General features: G+C 39.1%; 3 protein-coding genes and 1 non-coding gene across 7 annotated transcripts; 2 read left to right on the plus strand and 2 right to left on the minus strand.

Annotated features, from left to right (window-relative positions):
- Positions 1-245: 245 nt before the first annotated feature.
- LOC116311925 (mesenteric estrogen-dependent adipogenesis protein-like) lies at positions 246-1,972 on the plus strand. The gene is made up of 5 exons (XM_031729165.2): positions 246-597; positions 707-843; positions 1,139-1,254; positions 1,338-1,505; positions 1,618-1,972. Exons 1-5 carry the CDS (start codon positions 398-400, stop codon positions 1,630-1,632), a joined length of 636 nt encoding a protein of 211 aa, XP_031585025.2. The 5' UTR covers positions 246-397; the 3' UTR covers positions 1,633-1,972.
- Positions 1,973-1,992: 20 nt separating this feature from the next.
- LOC116311913 (arachidonate 5-lipoxygenase-activating protein) lies at positions 1,993-6,743 on the minus strand. The gene is made up of 6 exons (XM_031729145.2): positions 5,699-6,743; positions 4,846-4,956; positions 4,687-4,768; positions 3,463-3,533; positions 2,352-2,433; positions 1,993-2,274 (listed from the first exon to the last, which is right to left on the minus strand). Exons 1-6 carry the CDS (start codon positions 5,739-5,741, stop codon positions 2,112-2,114), a joined length of 552 nt encoding a protein of 183 aa, XP_031585005.2. The 5' UTR covers positions 5,742-6,743; the 3' UTR covers positions 1,993-2,111.
- Positions 6,744-6,754: 11 nt separating this feature from the next.
- Positions 6,755-6,826, plus strand: trnae-uuc. The gene has a single exon. It is a non-coding gene; the product is annotated as a tRNA-Glu (tRNA).
- Positions 6,827-7,423: 597 nt separating this feature from the next.
- Positions 7,424-20,854, minus strand: uspl1 (ubiquitin specific peptidase like 1). Of its 4 annotated transcripts, none has more exons than XM_031729138.2 (10): positions 20,690-20,854; positions 19,622-19,693; positions 19,074-19,233; positions 18,337-18,459; positions 17,358-18,252; positions 16,987-17,097; positions 12,648-12,777; positions 12,075-12,200; positions 10,622-10,782; positions 7,424-9,481 (listed from the first exon to the last, which is right to left on the minus strand). In XM_031729138.2, the coding sequence occupies exons 3-10, from the start codon at positions 19,200-19,202 to the stop codon at positions 7,707-7,709; spliced, it is 3,450 nt and encodes a 1,149-aa protein (XP_031584998.2). In that variant the 5' UTR covers positions 19,203-19,233; positions 19,622-19,693; positions 20,690-20,854; the 3' UTR covers positions 7,424-7,706. The 4 variants fall into 4 exon arrangements, with proteins under 4 accessions (XP_031584998.2, XP_031584997.2, XP_031584999.2 ...); XM_031729137.2 differs by having other exon boundaries at positions 19,622-19,696; XM_031729139.2 differs by lacking the exon at positions 19,622-19,693.
- Positions 20,855-21,442: the final 588 nt, after the last annotated feature.

Consider the following 21,442-nt stretch of genomic DNA (forward strand, 5'->3'; position numbering starts at 1 on the left):
CCAACAGTTCAAAACCACGTTATTCCCTTTATAAACATTTAAAGATAGACGCATAATCATATTTAATTAATCGTGCACAGACACTACATTTTTATGATACATTTCAGCTGTAATTATGCAAAATCTTCCTTCTTCTTCATTTTTTCCTTGTGAGAAGCTGGAATCGGCCGCTGGCGTCTTTAAATAGGATGAGTTTAAAAGGTTGAATCACCTGATCAAGCAGCTATGAATCACCACCATAGCGCGGTAGCTAAAGGCTTTTATTTTGGCTCAAAGTGAGCGGAAATCATATCAGTTCATCTCTTCAGACTTGGCGGTCGGTGGGCGTTACTAAAGGCTCAGAAGTCCATCAACTAGACCACATACACGTTGGCAGGAGAAGAATATACGTGACAGCATGCCGGTAAACAAGCAGTCGGGCAGCAGGATGAGAGTGACAGAAGTGGAGGAGTTTGTGAGAAATCCACCGCCAGGTTTCTCAGTGGAGACTCTCGGTTCGGGTTACCGAGTCCGCTGCAACGAGGAGAAGAGGCTGGTGCTCATCGACGACTTCCAGTCCTGCGGGAAGAAGATCGTTTTCCACAACTCGCTGGGAAGGTGAGAAAGACAGAAATGCACACCCAAATGTATATTTATTTATTTATGTATGCGTTCATATGCGCAAGCAATGAATATGAAACTCTTTCTGTTTTGCTTTTGGCCACAGAAAAGTCAAAATGCACAACTTGTGGGAATACAGCAGCATGAGGAAGAGTCTGCTGTCCAAGGAGATCTATCTGCTGATTTCAGCCTGCGAAGAACAATCCTCAGTGAGCAACAAAAAGGCAGCCAGAGAACTCAGCGGTAAGTGTCTCCCTGCACACAAGCTGTCATCTAACAGTAATTACACACAGTACAAAGAGCTGACAGTGGTGAAAACACCGCTTGTGTTGTCAGCGTGCATAAAGTTATAGAGCCAGTCAGTATGTTACAGCTGTGGGCTGCTCACTGGCACAGCTGACTCATGCAGGCCTCCAGATTTGGGTGGAGTTCACATTACAGTGAAAACATACTTCTTACACCATGTTTCTGCGCAAACTCTCTCCTTTTCTGACCTTTTTACTGTTTTTCTCATGAACTTCTCCCAACTGCGTTTCAGTGGTGAAGCGGTATGTGGTGTGCATCGACGGAAACGAGCCGTTCATCAAGTGGCAGCTGGAGAGAGGCATGGATGGGACCATCTCTTCTGTTGCTGGAGAAAGCTACAGAGTGGATGTGAGCAGGACTTCATGGTGCTTCTGTTGCATGAGCCTCTTTTATTCAGAATCACTCAAATGTTACCTTTCCCTTCATTTCAGATTGACCTGACTGAAGAAATGGAGAGCTGGGCAGCAAAAAACCTCATATCTGACGACCTCATGAAGGTCAAGCCCGTGTGGAGAGACGCCTCCTTCACCCTCAAATATTATTCTGATGCTCTGTTTGACTTTCCACACTGGCTTGGCTTCAGCAAAAGAACATTTAAGGTGTGTCTCTAATTGTTCCTATCAGATCCTAAACTAAATTCATGTTTTTGAGTCTCTTTAGTTGCAGGTTTTTGTCTAACTTGTGCTTTTCTTGCATCTCTTCCCATTACAGTTGAGAATGACATGAGCCAGCTGAGGATGAAGAACGATGCGAAGTTGAGTTTAACTGTTCACTTTAACTGGAGTTTGTTTTTGCTTCTTCAGTAAAATAGATGAATGGTTGAAATATTATCCTGCCAGGCTGCAGGCTCTCCTACCTCTGGAGATTTTAGGATCTGAGTCCAGATTTTCTGTCTGTTCAGTGGGTGGAAGCTACTGACAAGGGCTGAAAAAGACTTTCTGAATGTCACAAAAATTGTTTTTGTGTGTGTAAATATTCAGTTTTACATGATTTTTAACTGTTGTACTGTTTGAGGAGTTTTAAAGTGATCAAATTTGTGCTGCTGCAAAATAAAATGTTTACAGATTTCGTGCTTTTGAATCAATATTTGGTTGTGAAAATGGTTTTATTATTTTTCCAACAAATGCAATGAATCTTTTAAACAGTGTTTTAATGCAACAGAGATCCAGGAGCTAAAGGATTAACATGGAAAGACACAAACTCATTTAGGGGATAAGCAGAAGAGCAGTTGCAGCTTGAGTGATGGTTTCCACATATTCTTTATAGTCGCTGCCGTAGAAGCGCACCAGCAGGTAGTTGGCGATGCCAACGACACACATCAGGGAAAGGAAGGTGATGACCCGTTTTCCAAACAGGTATCCTGGGGTGCTGTACAGATGTGAAAAATTAGTGCAATACTGCTTCTAAACACACAGAATACATGCTATTAGTCTGTAGGAATTTACCTTTGAGAGGTTTGTCCCAAGTATCCAACAAAGTACTTCTGCCTGACAACAAGATAGATGATCCCAGCGAAAGCAGCGGGAGCTTCAAACAGAGGACAGAAAAAAAAGATTCTGTATGTGATTTGATAATACGCTGTGGGTGTTTTGCTGCCAGTGGTACTGGTATATTTCACAAAGTGGAATAATGAAAAAGGATTACATCCAAATTCTTGAACATCATCTCAAATCAGCAGCCAGACGGTTAAAACTTGTTGAAAAACAGTTGGGTGTTTGAACAGGACAATGATTTCGATGTGTGTTTGCTAACAGGCTAACATTGAACAGGCTAACATCCCAAAGCCCTCACCTCAACCCTATACGCTAAGCCAGGACGGTGCCAGGAAATCAGCCAATTTAAATGCAATCTACCAATCCTTCCAACAAGACTGGTCAAATATCCAACCAGAGTTATTCCAGAAGGTTCTTGAAGGCTTCCAAAAGCATCTGCTTGAGGTCCAAATTACTAAGGGACATTTATCTAAATTTTAGTGGGGTATATATTGGAGCCTGTATCTAAACTTTTAACCATGTGTGGATTACAAAGAATCCAAAATAGATTCAAACAAATCACTACACACAGAAAAAAGAACAGTTGAAATAAATCATTAAATGCCCCAAATTAGCATGACATTCATTCCTATGATGAGTTGATGTAAACTCTGGACCACAACTCTGGCTTGAACCACAGGTTGGTATTTTAAGCTCCCAGTCTGCCGACATGGGAATCTATGGAGACTAACTTGCTTTTGGATCCAGCCTCAAGTGGCCACTAGAGGAACTGCATTTTATGTCAGCACTTGTGCTTGTGCTTTATTTTATTTTATCGGTTTGGCCTAAAGCTTGTCCTTAAATCGTAGCAGCATGATCCACACCCTTGTGGCCACAGAAGGTTAATGCCAGTAAAGTCATGTGCAGATCTGACCTTCTACCTTTGAAAAACAGCAGTGTTTCAGGCATATTGTGTTGTGTTGTATTGTACAAGGAGAGAACAAACACTTTTCTAAATGTTTGCTTTTGTTTCCTGTGTGGGTGTGCACTGTTTACAGCCTCCTTTACATTCATGAATGATTACCTTGACTGAGGCACAGACCAGCACACCACATTACTGCCAAGAAAGTGGGGTAAGCATCCATGCAGTTGCGACTAGAGAAGAAGTTTAAACAAAAGCTGTTATTAGCACATTTCAAGGCAAGTGTGAAGAAACTATGAAGCAACGGCAGATTAGTTACAGGCAGAAGAACTGAAACGCCTGAGTTTGTGAGATTGTGTGAGGTTTTTGTTGTAATTGTTGGGGAAGACACTTGGAAATGATAGTTTCCAAACTACCAAGTACTTCACAAAGGAAGAGAGGTTGAAGCACAGTTTATTAAAAATAACAATTTGCTTTACTATTTTTCTGCTTCTTTGTAAAACAGTACATTGGAAAATTCACAGATAACACTAACAAGAATATTTTAGCATTAAAAATACCATTTTGATTGAAAGCTTGGGTTATTGGTTCATGTGGGATAATCCTTACACTGTGTGTGAAGCACTGCACATGTAATACAAAATGGTAACATAATAAGTTGGCCATGTAACTTAAAAAAAACTGTAAAAAAAAAACATGCATGAATAACAATAATCAATGGTTATCCAGAGTTCTAGCGTGAGCAGTCCACAGTGCTTTACCTAAATGTGTGGGCGGCTGCATAATGAATATATTCCCCGGACGCATCTTCACAGGGAAAAGGGGCATGGAGATTGCAGCAGAAAGTTGTAGCATTTAAGGAATGAATTAGCATGTTGATGATCAATCAATCAAACTTCTTGACATGTCATTGCAACGGTATAGATGGAACAGATATATGAGAGGTTGACCTTAAATGCAGGAAGTGGCTCAGGTATTTCCTTTTATAGACAGTCAATGAACCGTTGCTTAAGATTTGAGCCGTTCTTTCAGTTATAATAAATATTAGAGGTTAAATTTCTAGCTGTGGCATACTTATCAAACGTATTTAATTGATAACATGTGTGGGGTATTAAGTATCGTTATGTGTATGCATGTATACAGCAAATTCTCTAACACATATCATTGTTATTTCACCATCAAGTATTCAAATAAGGTCAGCGCCAGCCAGCTTTTTCCCCAACCTGGGAGTGTTCAAGCAAATGAGGGCTGCCTCTGGATAGAGTTAATATTTGGTGGATTATGAGGCCGAATGGAAAGCTTATTAGGAAACAAATGTGATATTGTTTCATTTCGCTGGTATTGATGTTGCAATAGAGAACTAATTGTTGAAGAAAGGGCACTCACTTGGCACAAGACACTCGCTCAAAAGCTGATGTGCGGGTATTATGGTTCTTGCATTCCCTCTCCACCTTCTGTGCGAAAAAAACTTAAAAACAGAGAGTCAAGATTAAGCATTTGTGATGCGAGCGGTACATTGTCAGTCACTGGGTTAGAGTTTCTCACCATTCTGAAGCACGCTGACAAGAGTGACGATGACCAGAAGGTAGATGTTTTCCACCACTTTGTTGGAGTCCATGATTATCGTGTGAGCTTTAGGAGCAGGTGTTTGCTGGGCTGAAAGAGACAAAGCTTGTCTTTCACATCCAAACGGGCGTATCTAAGTCAGTAACAAATCATAAGCCTGATCTCTCCCTTCGTGACATCATGTTGTCCCCATCCCACCTCCATCCCACATACTTGTTTGTGGCTTCCCCTTTATGTAAATGATGCTCTGGCTTAATACAGAGGGCTGCAAACAACTTTTCTGCTACTTCCTCTGTGTGCTTGTGTAAGACCGGATTGCGTGTAAAGGCCTAGCTTGATGTTTTGCAAAATTATTTTGCATCACTATTACGCTATGTGTCACCTCTCATTATCCCCAGTAATTATATACATGAGTAGTGTTAAAAACAGACACTTGAAGTAATTCTGGCACTAAATAATCAAGACCATGCATGGAGAATGTGTCAACATATACAACACAGTGCAAAAGGTTTGATTTAACCCTCATTTCTTTATATTTTGCCTCAAAAGAGCCAGACTTTCTATATAAATTTGTTGTTATTTATATTATTTTAAAATAGTATATTTTGATACTTTGTCATTTGTTCCAATTTCTTTAGTTAAATGTATGAAACGTCAAAGATAACACAGTTTGGCGTACATAACATTTTATTTTTGTACCAAGAAGGTGATTCCCAAGGAGCTGTTAGCTGAAAACCTAGCATATTTCAGCACAGTGTGCAAGTAGAGGACAAAAGATTTACAACAGGTGAACAGTATGCGAAACTTTGTCAAAAAAGAAAAAAAAATCCACCTGACAAAGCACCGAGAGATGCATTTAGCCCTTCATGATCCATTCATGACCCAATGTCTTCACTGAAGTTTCATCAGAAATGGTTTCAGTGGAAGGGAGGCTGTCGAGACATGGCAATAACAACAAATAAGAGCTTTGAATGTCCTTCAGGAAGACTACTGGGTTATTCCTGAAGGCTACTTTAAGAAATTATAAAAAAGTTTGTCGAAAAGAGTTCAGGATGTGTTGAAGAATAAAGGTGGTCATACCAAAACTTGACTCTCAAGTTTGTTGGAATTGTACAAACTCTTTTTTGCCTTATATATAGTAATTCCGAGTATGTTTGCAGATGTTTCAATTAATTGCTGACCTATTTTCTAGTTTCCTAGAAGAACGTAAATTACAGCATCGTAAATTACCCCCCAGAAACAATGGAATCATTTATTATCCTACAAGAGTAAAAGTAGAGTAGATATTCATGTTCATAGTTATCAGTGTCCTACTTTTAGATGTCTATTCTTTACCAGTCTGCTGTGAATAGGGGTTAAGTACAGTAAGATAGAGCTGGCTTATTCTTATTCTGATTTGACCCACTTACAGTCAAATAGCACCTGCGTGCGCCTTTCAAAGGAAATGCAACGTCCTCGCTGATTTTTTTAAATCTCTTTTCAAAACCTTATATTGAATGACTTTGATGCGCTCTCGTATCGACTAAATCCAAATAAAGACGTCCTCCGCTCTACAAAGCCCCCAAACCCGAAGATATCCAGAAACTAATGTCGTTCTTAATTAAAAAGAAATTATTTTTGCACACTTCTTCCTCACACCTACAGTGTAACACCGAACATGTTTATAATGCCTTTGGTTTACAACACCAGTGAAGATGAGCTGGACTAAGGAGCTAGCTTAAAACATGCAGTTCTGTGTCAGCTTTCGGGGAATGAATCGCTAACGTTAAAGTTATTTTAGGAACGTCATGGCGCCACGAACAAAAGTACCACCACCATCCTGTCATTTCCGGATTCGTTTGCCATTCATTTATGTCATATACATATGATGATGACTCTTGGCCGCAAATCCCATATGGTCTAGCGGTTAGGATTCCTGGTTTTCACCCAGGCGGCCCGGGTTCGACTCCCGGTATGGGAACGCCCTTTTCCTCGAGTTTAGTTTCTTTATATATCGTCATTTAAGCTGACTCAGGGTGCTTTATATAAAAACTTCACTCTACAAATCGATACCACCCACAGGACCACACACACAGACAGCTTTCCTTTATGAAGTGGTTAATTTTAAATTTCCTCACCAATAAATGACACAACTCAAAAGCCTAGGTTGCCAATGCTAATGCTGTATCTTATTTAAAACTTATCACCTGGTTGTGTAAAACATGCACGCAATAATCAATTCTGAAACAAAGCTGCAGCCACCAAATGTAAATTCTGAATTATTTGTGGTTGGCAGCAAATTTACCTGCTACCAAATTTCCTGAGATTCTCTTGCGAATATGGTATATCATTAAATTGTTTATTGTTAAAAACACAAGTGTGTAGTATGGTACTCAACCAATAACTGGGTACTTGAATGACCTGAAACCAGCCCATTTTACATTTAATATTAAAGTTTTAAGTAACTAAAGTTGAAAAATCTGAACAAAAATATTTTATTTCTCAAACGCAAAGCTAGTTGGAGGTTATGGTTATGTCCTGCCCCTTCCTTTTCATAATAACTGACATTTTGTACAAGTACAAGAATCATATAAAGAATTTATTATTTACACTAAAAGACAGTTATAACATTAATGCATCAACACGAACAGAAACAAAATTTCATTGGCTTCAAATGGCCAGTTCCTAAATTCAAAGTGCCAAAATTTCAAAAAACATGTCTCCAACATGACTGACACACCTACAAACCTTCATTAACAGAAACATAAATACACATTGAGGAGTTCTCCCTTCTTTAATCTGAACTAAAAAAGACAAGGTATAGCTGTTAAACAACTCGACATAATGGTAAACATCATAGCTTAAATGAAAAGGTCAAGTGCGCTGAGTGCCTCGGTCTCCATGTCGGTCGGGGTATGACTCACAGCCCGAGAGAGGAACTCGTCAAGGAAGTTTTCATCATGTTGCCCGTTCGTTCCGCCATTCGTCTCTGATGGTCTCCCAGCAGCTCCGACCATGCACTCAGTTCCTTCAGGCCCATTGCCAAACATCTCGAAGAAGCCCGTGCTGTCTGGTGAAAGGTTGCTGGCTGTCGTTGCCGGTGAGAGCAAGTCCGACAGGAAGTCCTCACTGGTGGCGCCATCGTACGTGCTTGAGGTGACGGTGCTGGGAGAGTCCAAGTCAGTGCTGTCCGGTCGGAGCCGTAGTCCCCCATGTTTATCCAACATCTTGTTGATTCTAGCAAGCTGCTTCTTCCTTGATTTGAGTTGCTTTAGAAGTTTGTATCTGAGGGCTTCTGTGGTGCCGAGGCCTACAGGAACCTCTGAGGAATGGCTGCCATGTCTCTTTAGAGATGCTTTAAGGAGTGCCTTTGCTCCAGGTGTAATCAGGGACGTATTAGACATCACTGTAGGGTTGGTTAGGGGATTAGAAGTGACTGGTTGTGACTGCACAGTAGGTGATAGGAGGGGTCTCTGGTTGTTTAAGCTCTTAGCACAAAATGCCCCGTACATGTCTGCAGCTTTCACTGGCAGATCTTTGCTGTCCTCTGTTCGGAGTTGTGGTTTTGGGTAGAGCGCCATTGGAAGATGCGGTCTCTTCACAGGGTTGGGGGTAGAGTGAACAGGAGGAGGAGGAGGGGGCTTTAATTGTGTGACTGAGGCAGGGGCAAACTTAGCAGTGGACTTCTGAACTTGGTTTAGCGGATGTTTGCTAAGCAGGAAGGACCAGCGAGCATTCTGATCTAGTAGTGATGCTGATGTGGGATCGCTCTGATTGGCAGAGAGGGGTGGGTTATCAGTAGAAGACATGAGGGAACCCTGTTGTGTAATTTCAGTAGATGGACTCTTATCCTGAGTATCAGGCACCACAGGCTGTTCACAGTTTACTCCACAGGGTTCTGAAGATGTCGATGGTGAAGTATGCAAAGCTGCTTTTGATGAAGCTACCTTTTTACCTTTTGCTCTGCTGACGGTTTTCCCCCTGCCGATTCCTTTCCCTCGTCCTCTCCTGGCACCGGGCACAAATGTCGGATCGCTGGACGAGCCGTCCCCTGAGTCGGGATCACTTAAGGTGGAGGGAAGGTCAACACTGGGACAGTGATGCAGTTCATTACCTTCGGCAGCAGAAGAACTGTCTGGTGTAGAGTCAAGAGTTTCATTCTTACTAGCGGTGCTCAGATCTGCAGTTTTGTGGTTGTTGTTTAAAGACTGCATTTCTACATCAGGTTTTACTTCAACCAGTGTGAGCGTAATGATGTCACTGTGGGTTAGGCCCTCAAAGGTGTCGAGCAAAGTGGTGGCACCTATGGAAGTATCAACGCCTGCCGTAACTGTTGTGTCCATGATGCTGCTGGTGTCTTCGGTGAGAGCACAGATGATGTCGGTGTCGTTATGAGGAATAAGAAGAGACTGATCTGGACTGTGAGCCAACACCTCATCCGCTACCGAACCTTCATTTAAACTGTTGTTTCTCTCATTGTCAGAGAGGGCAGATGTGGAGGAGGAAGAACAGATGTGAAGCTCTTTGTCATCTTCCACCTCCCAGAAGACGATATGCATCTCATCAGCAGGGACCTGAAGCTTCTGGTGGGTCTTACAGTCAGGGTATTTTAAATCATCATATTCCAGCCATGAGCCTGCACAAAAAACAAAAACAAAAAAAAAAGCACAAATGGTTACAGCAAAATGCTGCAGGTTCAACATGGTCGTCTATATCAAGGGTTTGTTTTATGTGACCAATGAATAAGAAGAACTTAAATAATAAAATAAAATAAATAATGCAGAATTCTTGTCTCTTCCAAGAGCAACTCTGCGCAACACAGTCTGCCATATGTCTAATCTATTCAAAGCATACTGCAGACTAATTAATTATCTAACTTGTGAAAGCAATAACTACACATCACAATAACATTACATTTGCAAAATCGGTAAGCTAGATACAAAATAAAATCTAATCATTCAATAAAATTATTAAATAAATCTAATTGTTAAATGACAGTGAAATAGACAGCAAATAGGGATCTTCTCTTGCATGAACTGTCCAGCAGAATGTGCTGTTGGCAAACTACAGCAGAGTCAAATCATACTCAACCATTAAGCGATTCAACCACAAAGAAAAGCACTTAAATGTAACTTCCAGTTTAATAAAAAAAAAGGAAAAAAAACAAACAAACCTAATTTGATCTCATTTAGTTGTGTAAAAATACTGCACTAAATAACGGGAGCAACAACTTCAAAATATCTATTTAATCAAATTCAACTTATAAAATGAAAAAAAAAATGCATTACAAAGATGACATATCAAATGCTTAAAGTGAGAAATGCTTTTGTTTTGAAATGCTTATTTATGATTTTATGAAAAACTATATGCATCAAAGAGTTGGGACGGGGCAACAAAAGGCTGAAAAGGTTGTGTAACAATAAAGAAACCATTTATCCCACAGAAACTGTTTCAGACACAAAGAGAGATGATGTTGAGCACTCTTAGAAGAAGACTACATGTCTGTACACAGCATCTACTGAACATCTGAAATCAAGCGAGAATGGAAAAACAACTTTATTTTTGATCTACAGCGACGCACTGTCGTTAAAAGGAGAGCTGATGCAACATAGTGGTAAACATGCCCCGTCCTACCGTTTTGAAATTCTTCTGATTCATTTGAAATCGGCATATTTTTAAATAAATAAATATTTCTCAGTTTCAACATTCGATACTCTTATTTGCACAACATTAAATAATTCTGTCATCTGTTCACATTTCACATACAAATACGTACCATCAGCGCTGCAAGTCCAGGTGACAAAGTGCTTCAGGTGACTTTTGTACTGTATGACAGTGGTGACGGAGTAGTTTCTGCCCTTGAAGCTGAAGGTGTACGTACTGACATCATTGTTAGGGAGCCCCTCCACAAAGTGCAGTGCAAACACTGGAGGCAGACTATAAAACAAAGCAAAGAAAAAAAGCAAAAAGTGCTTAGAGGTATAAAAAAGTGAAAATCCAGACAGACTTTAAAAATTTATTTGTTTTGTTTTTTGAAAAATCGTATTTATTTTAATCAATCCGTGCATTAGTTTTGCAAAGAAAAATATACCCTGCAATATTTCAACTCTGAGCTGCACTCTCTTTATTACTCTCACAGTATATTCATAAGGATACCACTGCTACAGATGACCCACTTTAATATGTATATATTTTTTTGTCAAATTGTATTTCCATTTATATTTAAGCAGAAAAAATGCTGCATAAGATATACTGGACAATTAACTGCTCGTTAAAGGAAATATCCAATCAGCCAATCACATGGCAAAAAGTCACTGCATTTAAGACCATGACATCAGGTGGTACAGATGCTCGTACGAACTGAGCATCTACTGAAGTTCAAAGTAAGCATCAGAATGAGGAAGAAAGGAGACTTAAGTGACTTTCAACTGGCATGATTGTCAGTGTCAGACGGGTTGGTCTGTCTTTCTAAACCTGCTCATTTACTCTCTAGGTTTCAGAGAGAATGGTCTGAAAGAAAGAAAATATCCAGCGAGCAGCAGTTTTCTGGGTTAAAATGTCTTGTCGATGGCAGGGGTCACAGAGGAATAGCCAGACTGCTTTAAGCTGATAGGAGGGCAACTGTAGCTCAAATAACCACTTGTTAGAAGCAAGGTATGAAGAAAAGCAACTCTGAATGAAGAGCAGGTTGAACCTTGATGCCTAAGACTTCACTGGCTCATGCTCCTGTCAGCCAAGCAAAACAAACGGGTCCTACAATTCACACGGGCTCAACAAAATTGAGTAACAGATGATTGGTTAAACTGATGAGTTTTAATATCTTCAGTAAAATTCAGACTGAAGGGTTAGAATTTGGTGTGAAAAACATGGCAGCATGGATCTACAATCTGTGGTGTGTCGACAGTTCAGACTGATGATGATGGGGTAATGGTGTAGGGATTTATGCTAGCAAGGTAGTTAATAAGGTGTCCAGTGAGTGTATTGGTAATCGTGATGATTAGATTTATTGATCTTTTACTTCTATTCATGTGTTCATTAAGTAGTTAATAATCCCTTCCATGACTGGATACAGTAAATTTCACCAACGTCTGTGGTTTGAAGACACTGGACTAAAACAATTCAACAAGATGCTAATTTATGTTCATAAACCCCAAAATCCCCCCCCAAAAAACCAAAACCAAAACAAACAAACAAAAACCCCACAACACTTTGATTCTTTTGATTCTTACCTTTCCAGCACCATAGTCCTCGTCTCATTCTTCTTACAACACACATTGCAGGGGCCCAAGTGTGCTGCTTTTAGTGGGTGCCAATCAGGTAAAATATTTGTGAAGGTAGGAAGAGTCTTCATAACCCTGAAAAATTACAGCATAAAATGTATTTAGGATTCAGACAATACAATACAGTGATGATGAGAAGTGCAACTAAGTAGTTAAAAAATGCCACTACCAAGTTTTTTGTAATGTATTGCTGGCATCACATTTATTTGAGATGTTGACTTTCATCAGCTAAGCTTTCAAAGCTTATGTATCTGATAACATTTCTGGCAGAAATGCAGCCCAGGAATTTATACAAATTTGCCTTCAATTACTTAATATTTCATATTTTCCCTTTGCCCTCTTGAGAGACGCCCAAAGCAGAGTTGGGCCTCTTCCAATTCTTATAATAAACAATGCATCTGCTCCCAGCAGTACAGTTACTCTGTGCTGTGCTTACACTAAGATCATGGAATAAAGTTTTATGCAATAAAGTGTAATGCAGTATTTTGTACACCTCAGCTGGTTAAAAAGAAATGAACCTACCTTTTTCTCACAGTCGTTTTACATTCGCTGCACTTCATCTCCCAGTAAAAGGCTGCCTTGAAGAGACACTCTACCCAAGAATCCATCACGAGCAGCAGCGGCATAGCAAATACTGGAGTTTCCCTCTGACCTGAAAAGTAAAAACATGTCAGACTTCGAACACTGTTACATGCTCAGATGCACGCTCCTATTCCAGGTGATTTTTAAAAACAATCTGTGAATGGGGATTAAGATAAACTTTAGATATCACATCAGGATAGCCATCGCCTGCTTGGCATTTATCTTCATTATTCCCATCCATCCCTTTGCACTTAGATCATGCATTTTTCAGATTTTATATATTGTAATAATTTGGCTCCAACAAACTGAGCAAAATCCAAGGTTTGCCTGCCCAGACCTGTGTCTTTCTGATACCATCAGGTGATAATGACTGTTGTGAAGGGTTTAAGATTAAGTCTACACAAAAGAGTGACTGGTACTCAATACCGCATTGTGTTATGTGGTATTTTCTTGTGAAACGCCAAATATATAAAAGGATTTTACACATAACAGAAAGTAAAAATAAAAACAATTTTAAGGTAAGCATTTTATTTTTTGAAGTTCTCAGATGGGGCATTTCAAAAAGTGTGTAAACTACTGTACGTGTTTACATTTTACAGAAGGAACTTGCCAGAACAGGACCAACTGCTTCTTTAAATACTTCTTTTGTCACTGATCTGCTGGAAAAAACTGTAGCACCAGGCTATGTTGAAAATTAATATTCAAGAACAGAGGGCTTGAGGGGCCCCACGAGCCTTGTGCGGTTGAGTTTGCATTCGCTCAGACATCTCTTCCTTGCTCACAGTAGCGTGGCGAGATTTGCATATCGTTTCTGACCTAACACTGGTTTCCTATAACTGCTGGTGGATTCAGAAATGCAGTCCAGAAAACATTTGACTTTTTTATTATTACTTTAAAATAAACAAGTTAAGATTATATCAGCAGTCCACGCTAGGAATCTTGTTTTTTTTTACCCTGCATGTGGTCCAACTAAACTTTCTGAATTTAGGGAGTATGTGGGAAGAAATTACTTGGCAAATGTACAGACAAAGCTATGGCAAAGATGGCTAGCAAAAAACCCTCAAAAAGCCAAGGAACAAGTGTTTATCAACTGCCCCCCCATTTTTTTCCAAAGATCTTTTGAGATTTTTTTTTCTTTAAACAGAATTAATTGCTCCCTGTTTTTTTCTTTAAACATATATATTTGAGCAATTCTATCATCTCCTAATGCAAATGTTTAGTCTTTATCAGCTAAAATGTGCTGCAACAAGCTAAATCCTGAACAAACAAGAACCAGACATGCAGAACTGGGCAGCAAGACCTGTCTGGTGTATGACCTATTAAGACTTGAATGGCTGAAGACTAAAGGCTGAGTCACACTGTGGACTTTACTTGTTGCACCAAAGAGACTGAAAAATGCTTTAATGATCAGCATTTTCTCAAATAATAATGTAAAGGCAACATTTCCTGGACAGGTTGGTAGTCGGAGCCCATCTCCATTACCTAATGCATGCTTTGAGCTCAATGTATATATTTAAAACTACACTTAAAGAAAACACCCCTGGTCATAAAATACATGTATTTATAAACAAACATGCAGCTTTTCTTCTGCCAGTTCATGTTCAGTGTCATGTCTGTCAGCAAGATCATGAAACCTTGTGGAGAGGTGGAGAATGTGGGAAAAAAAACATAACAAAAACAAAAACAAAAAAAACCAACCACCCCCAAACATGGCAGATGATGTTTATATGCTATAAATGGGTCATTTTAGCCCGTTGCTAGGTGGTTGCTAGGCAAAATAACGACATAATTTTATCTGATATAGATAAGAACCTTCAGGGACCCAAGATCCAGCTGTGCTTCAAGTTTGGCTGCTCAATTCCTGGTGGTCCAGAAGGAGTTTGAGTATAATATGAAGGTTTTTTTCGAAATCTAAAGTCGTTTTTAACAAATACCTAAAATCAGGTTGAGGTTTCCTATATTCTATAAAATCTCAGTTTCGAAATGTTGCATTTAAAATGTGCGTTTTATATGTGGTTTTTAAAATGTTTCACAGTTAATTCCCATATTATCAAAAACAGTACGACCACATTCAATCACAGGCCGACCCTCATGTTGTGGTAACATTTATGGCAGTTTTTAGTGACGGCGTTGCTGCGCTTGACATCTCTTTTGGAAGCAAAAATTAAAATGAAATAACTGAAATGAGATAACTTCATCTTATTGGCTAAAACAGATATTGACAAAGTCTAATATTAAGGAAATAATTTGGCACTGAGAACTCACATTTAATGCAATAATTCTAAACTAATAACTATTACAACAACAATAAAAGCATATTGCAAAATCTGACAATAAATAAATAAACACATTCCAATAATACTGTATTGTGGGTGAAGCACTGTAATAATAACATAATGTAGTATGTCCAGTGATTCCCACCTCTAGTAAAAAGACCTTTCAGATTCTACAAGTTGTTTTGAACGGCCGATGTAAGGGTATTGCTTCAGAGTATCTAAACAAGACACTAATGAGCTGTAACTTAGGTCTGAGGCGTGCGACAGGATATGTAATTCTGATTTAAGATGTTTACTTTATATTATTAAAATAGTGTCACACGGTATAAAAACTACACCCACCGATACCTAATGAAGCTCCCTGTCTGACTCCACTGTACGCTGTCACTCATTATTATAAAGACAGCAACATTAACAATCAAATGCACATGCACTTATTTTTATACATTACGCTTTTCTTATGCAAAAGTTAGAAATTAACTTTGAAGTCTGCGGAAAATTTAAACTAAATCGTCTTAAGACTGTGGCTCTTACAGGCCCTCTTCCCAAATGGTGATATGAACCTTGTAAGTTTACCCAAAACACACTCTTATCTGTTCACAAAAACAAACACACACACAAAAAGATAAACATTCAGGATACCACTGACTGTTTCGCTTACTCTACATAACAGACATTAAATTGGGCCAGTGTTGATACTGAAGCAATGATATGTATACCTTGATATTGGTGCTCAAAGTTGATTACAGATTGTGCTGAACAAAAGATTTTGGCTTTAGATTGTAACGCTTGGACTGGGTGTAAAATAGATTACGCTTTTAATGCGTTTATCAGCCCAGGAACAATGTAAATCATAAGTGCTAAATATCAAGCAACACCTGTGCATTTAAAAAAAATCTGCAAATAGCACAGTGTTCATATTATGAAGGCAAATTTTTGCATGCATTCACTGAAAACAAATGCAGATTTTTATGGAATGACCTTCCCAACCGGCTCCTCAATTATGACAAAAACTATGGTCAATATTAAGAACACAAGTCTGACATCAGAGACAAGACACATTTACTGAACTTTTTCTTGGCTGAACAGAACAAAATATAATACACAGTGGCAGAGGGTGGTCTATTAAGGAAAGAGAAAAATCTGTCATCTCTTCCACTTATCCAATTCAGGAGCAGGAAGCACATCCCAGCTGCCACAAGGTGTGAGACAGGGTACATACTGGACAGGTTGCCAGTTAGTCGAATTAACACAGACATTCATACTGACTTTCACACCTATGGTGTAATTTAGAATCACAAATTAACCTAATCCAACTAAACGCATATCTTTGGACTGTGGGAGAAAGCCAGAGAGAAGCCACACGGAAACAGGGAGAACTTTGCATAGAAATGCTCGGCCAGTTGGTAGATTCAATCCCAGGACCTTCTTGTTGTAAGGCAACAGCACTAACCAGAAAAATCTGGCATTGTTAATGAATGTTGGATTTTATAACACCAGACAAAAAGAAGCAGTGAAAGTGAAACAAATACAATAATTGCTTTATCTCTATTATCTTGTTTACATAATCTCTGAATGTCAAACTCATAAATGAAAATAAAATCTGGTTAGTTGCCCCACCCTACTTCCTGTATTGTTTGGGCAAATGCGACCCCTCCAGCACTAGTTGCCTTATAATTAAGGCTTTGGCTGACTCTGGTTTTAGTGTGACTGAGCAGATAATGTGTGTGGATTAAACCAGTAGCAGTAATACACAGAAAAAGGACAACATTCCTTAGAGACAGAAATTCCTCATGGGGATCTCAGCACAGCTGCACCTTTATTTTCAATGTTCTCATTGAACATAGAGATGCTAATAAATGCTTCAACAGGAGAACACCACTCTGCTTACGCTTTTAAATAGCATTCCCTGAAAAACTTGTCTCTTAAAGACATGACTTAAGACTGCCTGAAAACACCAACCTGTCATGAACCTTCAGTAAGTGTAAAACTCTTGAGCTTACCGAGTTTGCAGTGCAGCTTGGGTTGCAGTAGTCTGAAGACTGACATTCTTAGACTCTGAAGGTCTGCAGTGGCCTTTTGCAGCACATGACTTGGAACCCGCACAATGCCATCTAGTCAGAAAAAATTTTCAGATAAGCAAAACAAATACAACAAATGCTGGGTTTCCACAAGTCTATTCATGGAGGCCTATGGGGCTAAAGTCACAGCCACTTTCTGTTAAGAACTTTGTTTTCCTTAGACAACAGCTATAACTACTAATGCATCTTATTAGCCTGTTGTTCACTGTAACAATCAACAGATGAAAACAGACATTAACGAATAAAAGTTAGACATCACACTCGTGCATAGATTGAAATTCACTTCAACTTACCACTGCCAGCCTGTTGCTGGACTTGCATGGCCGCACATATGTTTTCATATCCTTTTAGGAGCTGCCACAGAGATGACTGCTGAGGTTCGTCTTTAGGTTTACACCTTTGCAAACTCTTACAGTTGAACAGAGCAGCAAGAAGCGAGTCCAGCCAACACAGGTTGTCACTGTTCCTCCAGAGAAGCTGATCTGGAATAGGTACAAGATCTTCTGACTCCTTTAATGGTGAACCAGATAGATCCTCACTCTCTGACTTAATGCCCTCGGTATTCTTACAGATTTCAGTCCGTGATATTTCTGTACACATTGTCTGCTCACTTTGAGGACTCTGTGAAATATCGATTTCATTTAAATGAATGTCCTGTTTAAAGCCGTTTTGCATCCCAGGAAGACTCCTCTCGTGGTTTAACTCAATCCCTGATATACCATGGGTACTGCTATGAGAACTGAGCACAGCCTCATTTTCATCAGTAGTCAAAGAAAGGTGCAGGGGGCTTTCAGCTGAGGCTGAGAGTATAGAGGGGGCAAGACCATCTGCATAAGCAACACTGTCTGGATCATTTTCTTCCACCGATTCCCTATTTGTCACTTCTGCAACTCGATAATCCCTGTGGTATCCATTCAGCTTTTCCTCATCTGTCGTGGGTTCTGCATATTGGCCATTTCTGACAGCGTTTACAGCACCATCCTCTGCTGGGCTAACAGGTGTGGCAGTTGCACCTTGTGGCTCAAGACCACCAAGTTCACTTGATCGAAGACGTTTGAATGAAGGTTTAATCAACTCTTCCTTTTCCTCTGTGGAGGCATTTTTTCTTTTGTTCCCAACAACTGGCTCCACGGCATCCAAGCTAGCCAAAACATCCTCCAAGGAGCGGCTGACCAGTGGGAAAAGGCACTGTGAGGGAATGGATACAAAGAGGTTAACAGAGATGACGGTAAAACAAATACATGAAACTGTGACATCAGTGGTTGGACTTACCTGTGGGTTTGTGCAGAGAGTGATCGAATCCTGGAGGCTGATTCGGTACGAGTGTAGAGCATAGCTCAGCCCCTTCGATGTACACCAAGGGCAATAGTCCAGTGAAGCAGCTCTTCCCTGCACCTGGGGACAAAACATGGTGTATGTTAAAGCCCCAAATGTCTACCAAGTTTACCAAGTTCACAGGTGAACTGAAGACAACAGCTTAAAAGAAAACACAAATCTAGAAAAAGATCTAACTGATGACATTCATTAACATTTTAGATTTTAGACTGCATATATTTTCAACTGATTAATGACTTTTTTTTTTTAAATCAACCATTTCTTTTATCTGTCAGCAGCCTTACTTTTATATATTTACACATTATGTACACATGAATTGAAACTTACTTTACTTGATTTACCTTACAAGACCGATCAAGATTTATGTTTTAATGCTTGTAGTGAGGAGCAGTTCAAGTGAGGCAGGACAGGGGGAGTCAAGTACTTGAAAGCAGATGCATACTTGTAATAAAATCATAAGTAGTACACAGTTTCCCATGTTACAGTATGACAGATTTACCAATATTAAGCCTGTCAAGATAAGTAACGTACCAACTTTCGCCTTTTACAACCAAAGATTTCCGTTTTTGTTTGTTTTTTGAATTTGCTTTGGTACTGTCCAGTCACAGTCCAGTTTCAAATACAATTCAGCTTTGCGCAAGTGACAATGAGAGGAGAACAAGAGCTCTACTGACTTTTCCCAAATACCCCGCCAGTGGTGAGGCCAAAGCCTCCAAACCAGTGTCTTCACCAGTTATTGGCAAACAGCTGCTGCGGCTATTCGGGTCCATGGCTGTCCGGTGCCATCCACAATATATAACCATGTCACCACAAACTCTCTCACCTCCGAGGATGCTAAGGAAGAAAAAGAAAACAGGTATGTTATGAAGTTATCAAGGTACAGGTTGCTTTGACAGTGGTAATATTCCTTTTAATAAATTTGGTTGTGTTGCAAAAAAAAAAGAAAAAGAAAAAAAGATCACTTTATATCTCATAGGCTTGAAACAGTGATGGTAATGCATAACATTAGAGGTACATTAATCTGTGTTTAATCAGGAATTTAAACAAGAATTTGCTCATCATCAGTATACTATGTTATTTATTTATTCTTATGCAGGGAAATAACGTACTCATAAAAAATATAGTTCAACTATTTTACATTATTTCATCCATATTTAAACATTTAGCTGAAACAAAATGATTTGACATAGGAAAAACACCAACTACTGCCATCTGTATTTACCAATAGGACGATGGCAGTCAACAAGGATGATATTAGCAGATAACGATGTTCAGGCACGATACTGCAGCATCCCTACTAAAGGAATAAATGTACACAATAAATACATTAAAACACCCCCAAAAAAGAAAAATCTTGCAAATACTCAAAGGTGACTCTTTAATCTTTTCACTGGCCTAATGTTTACGCTTAATCTTTGTCAATCTACAGCCAGCCTGAAGGCAGAACAATAGACTCTTGAGCACAGATGATGATCACTGAGTGGAATTTAAATTGATTCAGAACTTCTCTTTCAAACAGATAAGAAAGCTGCCCTTCTTTCCTATAAGTTCTTACAGAGGGTTTGGATACATTTTTAAAAATATACTTCATATTTAATTGACCAAACCAACAGTGTATAGAGATTGATCTTCTCTGAAATTTATGAAAGAACCCCCACAAGGTTCTAACTACAATAAAGGACTCTACTTTTCTAAGATGGTCCCGGCATGACTGCAGCATGCTTGTGTTTACACCTAAAGTGAATCTATTAGTTTCCAAATTAGTTAAATGTATTTATTATGAGCGTCTCATTCATCTTTCTAGAACATTCACAGAGTACAGTATATAAAGTGCCTATGCATACACCTTAATTGGTGAGGCTTTACCCATGTTGCCCACATGTTTTCTCCACAGGTATTTAGATCAATAATAGTACACAACACAAACCAGGAACCAATTAGTTTCCCAGCAAAACTAGCTTTGATAGCTATTTAGCTATTTAACACTAACATAAGCAAGGCAAAAAAAAAAAAAAAAGAAACCTTACTTAAAAAACACTTATGTAATAAAATGCTTGGTTACCATTACCTTGTTAATGCTGTAAGGATATAGTGATTTTACTTTGGGAAATTAAAAAAAATAAGTTAAAATCAGTTCTGTTAACCAGTCTGCATGCCCTGAATGAACTATCACACAGCTTGAGCCTGGAAGCTAGCATGCTAAACGCTTAGCCTAAGGCCGGGCACCCGCTTAACTCGCGGCTAAAAATTATTCTTAGTAAAAAAAAAATCAAAAAAAAATCATACGTACCCAAACAGATGTTAAATTATATTTGCTGTTACACTGAAATCGGTGGACACTGAGCTGCAGTTTTTAAGTCCCGCCGGTGTGATGAGTCCATGTGCATCTTTCTATCGATTCGTGTCACAAACGTTTTCCCAACCGCCGGTTTGTGCAGCGGCCTTTGTCTTCCCCCCCTCTATCACTGATGGTTCCGCCGGCCGCCACTCGACTGTTCAAGTGAACTGCAATAACTTGGGCTGAAGTTATATTGACACAGTACTATCACCAACACTGCGCGACTAAGGATACTAATAATATTTTATTTATGTATATTATTTTGGTAGGATGAGATAGGGGATGTCTAACATAATAACTGTAAATATTATTGCACAGTTTATTTATTTATTTACTGTTATTACTGTTCACTGTAATTATTATTATTATTATCACAGTAATCAATTCAATGATAACAGTGATATCTTCTCTTTCTTTTCTGTTATTATGTTACTATTATTTATACATTTATTTTCAATTATTACCCCCCAAAATACTGAAATACTTACTGAGTGAGTAACCAGGCCTCAGTAGCCAGGGACGCCCAGGATAGGATAAAGACACACCAAGAGCCCTGTTTGCTCACCTCCAAAAAAGTTGCCTAGTTATCATCAAGGAAGGGAAGAATATGTGCTGTTGTTTTAGTTGTTCTTAAACAGCACTTTTGTTATTTTTATTATTGTATTCTGTCATTCCCCTTCACTCTATCTGAACATACACACACAC

The sequence above is a fragment of the Oreochromis aureus genome, linkage group 10, assembly GCF_013358895.1.
Source record: "Oreochromis aureus strain Israel breed Guangdong linkage group 10, ZZ_aureus, whole genome shotgun sequence".
Taxonomy (NCBI): domain Eukaryota; kingdom Metazoa; phylum Chordata; class Actinopteri; order Cichliformes; family Cichlidae; genus Oreochromis; species Oreochromis aureus.